A 3,823-nucleotide genomic window follows, 5' to 3' on the forward strand; every position below is an offset into this window, starting at 1 on the left:
ATGGAAATACTATAGGTCAGAGGAACGATTTTAAATATCGACTTAAAACAGCTCGGAGTGCAAAGGGTTAATTATTGTATATACACATATTTTGACTATATCTTGCGTCACATTCGTCTTTCGCTAACAGTCAAATTTGCTATAACAACTTCGTTTCTAACGTCGCTATTGGCGGAGACATTTAGATGGAAACGTGTGAACCACCCTGTATTCAGCTAGGAAGAAAGGAAGCGAAGAGTTCACATTTCTCACGAAACAATTTCCATTCCGCAGAATCATATCCCGGCCAAAGGAGCCCGAAGACTGCCCCGAAGAATATGGTAATGGAACATGTAAAAACAACGCATCATCCGGGACGACGTACTGCCTAGAGTCTCTGAAGCGTCCAGGAGGAGCGACGGCATTGGCCAGTATGGTGCCGACGGACAGTCCGAACCTGGCGACGGAGCTGGAGACCACCAAAGTTGACAGAGACGGTAATCGTCCGTACTCGAGGATCCTATACGGTCCGGTCGAGGAGAGGATCGCGGAAGCCTCCAGCTGCGAGGCGAATTCGCGTGATCCGGCGGTGACCTTCATCGATTGCACGGCGAGTCGCAAGGGGACATTGGCTAGGGTCACCAAGCGCTTCAGCGGGATCGCGAGCCGCGAGAAAAACTACTACGAGACCAGCGTGGAAGACGGTGACCCGACGGCTATGAGTTACCAACGACCGTCGCAGAACGACGGGTGTGTGCAGAACGTTCTCGAAACGAGGGTCGACAAACATGGACCAAGAACGCGTCTGATCAATCATCCGACGGATTGCGAGCGCTATTGCGGTAACATGGAGTCGAAGTCGAGCTCCGACGGACCGTCCGCTAGGATAACCCAGGCACCGGGCGAGTCTTTCCACGAGCAGAAATGCCTGGCGAGTGCGCCGGCCCTTGGAAACGATGTAAATGAACGCAGGAATGGTCTGGATCCGTCCGAAAACAAAAAGTCTAGTCCCATTAAGAGCAGGGTAAGCTGTCCACGGCCGACCCGTCCTAGACCTTGTTCTCCGCTAGAGAATTCGAAATCAGAATCGAGCTCGGTCGATCAGCTTCAATTGGACTGTGCCGATGCGATTAGATGCGAATCGATTAAGTCCGCCACTACGTCAGAAGCTGCTAATGCGCCAGTCGAGGAACAATGTAAGGCGATGGAACTGGTTGACTGCGTTAGCTCGAAGCTGAGGGACTCGAAGGCGAGAGGCAAACCAGGATGCGCGGCTCCCAAGGAAACCTCGGACTGCCCCAACAACCATGTTCCTCGGGTAGAACCGCAGGAATTGTTGACGTGTTATAGGGATTACGTGCCTTCCACTCTGCTGGACCGCTACGAAGCTTGCCGATCGAAACGAAACGGTCTTCAGGATCAGTGTTTCCTGCCTGTCCCGCGGGCAGTGATCGAACTGAAGAAGAACGATGCGATTTCGCGGAGCTGCGATCAACGAGATACACCGAGCTGCGAGAGCGCGGATTGCCGTAGCGTGGGCAACAGTCACACATTGGTGACACCGCCAGCCAGCGTCAATTCTGCCTTCTTCGAGAACGCGACGGAATTAACGGGGAATGTTTGTTAAACGTGTTTCATCGATTTCGTTGCGTTGTGGTCTTGTAATGATTCGTGAACGAAGAATAAAGAATCGTGAGTGCAAAATTAGTGTGTCAAAGATTTTTGCTTCATCTTGATTAGAAATACATCGATAGTTTTGTAAATTGATGCAATTGGTCATCGGTGTAGTAGATTATCCGAATTAAATATTCTATTATTCGATCATTCGTATTCTTATGATTATTATTTTTTTATTATTATCATTTGTTATGTATCAGTGATAATACCCATTAGTTCTAACAGAGGTACATATGGAATAGTATAGAAATAGAAAAAGAATAAAGAAAGGAAAATATATAAAAAGAAACAAATACGCATAAATTAATAGATGCGTGAACACTATGGCAGATTTCTGATCTAATAATTCGAGATTAATTCATATAATCAAGGTTTTACTGCACTCAATATGTTTCAGACTTAAAAGTGCCTTTTTATGTAAAGTGTACGTCATTTTTAGACTTTTATTGTTCTTTTATTATTCGTACATACACTATTACTTATTTTCTACATTGCCCAATTTGTTTATTATATTAATTTATACACTTGTATAAAAGATACAACTAGTTATACTTAGGTCGCGGAACTTTATTCGTTCGCAGCATATCAAATAAAGCGATCGATTCTATAATCAATCATCGCAGTCGTTGCAGTCTCTTCGACGTTATCTAAAACGGCAATTCTTTCAGACGAAACCCGTGCCGTCTCCAGAACCCAAAACAAAGTCGAAGCCATCGAAGAAGTCGGAACCAAAGGATAAGAAAGCCGAACCTACCCGCGCAAAAACGATTCGTGTGAGGCGAGTGAAATCTAGAGAATTGTACTCGGGATCGGTTTATATAGACTGCGATTGCTATCATCGAAACGGATTGCAACACGATTGCCCGCGTACTTCTTGCGGCGGTGAGTGTTTTGTAGTAAATTCAATTAAATGTTTTGCGGGGAACAATGCCGATCGTATTCTAGAAACGGGAAACGCAACATTGAAAATTACGCAACTTTTTTAATCGAGTCAAATCAATACACTCGATCTTCGTGCACATTTTCACAAACAAGGGAAACTGCAATTTTTAAATGTTTAAAATGGTTCTAGGAAATAACATTTTAAAAATTTTAAACGTTATCTCAGCAAATGAAAAAGAAATTCTTAAATTGAAATTTCTAAATGGTTTCGGCAAATGAAAAATGAAAGTTCCGGCAATTAAAATTTTTAAATAGTTTCAGAAAAATGAAAAATGAAATCTGTTGAAAATTTCAAACGGTTGTGCTAAATGAAAATAAAATTTCTATTCAATTCTCTGTAAATGTAGAAAATCCGAAATCGAATTATTTGTAAAAGTCCGGCTGCAAGAATAATTTTATAATTCTGTAAAAATCTAAAATGATGTTCATTGCAACAGCGCGATTATGGGGCTAATAACGATGAATTTTTAAGGATCCTAGTTCTGCGAATCGGTTCGCATAAAGCTCCATTTCGATGCAAATCCCCGTTCTAGCAACGGCAAATGAAACTTCGTCCGTATTGGCTGTGCAGGTCGTCCGCCGTGTCTAGTGAAGCCTTGGCCTGAATGCGATCTGGGAGTGTATTTCATGGACAAATGGGAAAAGTACTACGACCATTTAGACACGATACCACCCACCTCGTTTTGCGGGCCGAAGGAAGCTTGGCAAGCGATCCTCGAGGAGGAGAAACGAAAACGAGCGGGGGATAAAGGTCGTGAGGAACTGTTACCGCAGAATAATGAGACCGGGGATGGCAAACAGCCCGCAAAAATTGTTCATTCCAAGAAACTAGAGGACACCGTGTGCGAGTGCTCGGAGAGACCAGATGGAATCGCGGAAGAATACGTGATGATACCCATAAAAGTGAATTCCAAGGAGTCGCGAAGTGTTAAGAGTGATAAATCGCCCGGTTTTTGCGACAGTAAGTGTAGCGCGAGTGTGAGAACGGAAAGCTGAGCGTTATTATACTAATTTTTCTTGAAAGATCGCTTCCATTTGCTGGAGGATATGAAATTGAATCGGTCATATTCCCGCGAATGTTTCTATATCATTATGTTACAAGTGTCTAATAAAATTGTAATAACAGATTCGTGAGTTAAAAAGAATTAAATTTTTACGTTCTTCGGAATTGGCTCGAACGTATTCTGTCTTTATTAAAAACCTATTCGGAAATCTTAGTTGTGTT

General features: G+C 43.2%; 1 protein-coding gene across 1 annotated transcript; it reads left to right on the forward strand.

The window, feature by feature from the left end:
* Positions 1-273: 273 nt before the first annotated feature.
* On the forward strand, positions 274-1,606 carry LOC144477521 (uncharacterized; the record flags this gene model as incomplete). Its single annotated transcript, XM_078195248.1, has 1 exon — positions 274-1,606. A coding segment is annotated over one exon (1,333 nt), but the record flags the coding sequence as incomplete, so codon positions are not given.
* Positions 1,607-3,823: the final 2,217 nt, after the last annotated feature.

Source organism: Augochlora pura, unplaced genomic scaffold (assembly GCF_028453695.1).
Source record: "Augochlora pura isolate Apur16 unplaced genomic scaffold, APUR_v2.2.1 APUR_unplaced_1706, whole genome shotgun sequence".
Taxonomy (NCBI): domain Eukaryota; kingdom Metazoa; phylum Arthropoda; class Insecta; order Hymenoptera; family Halictidae; genus Augochlora; species Augochlora pura.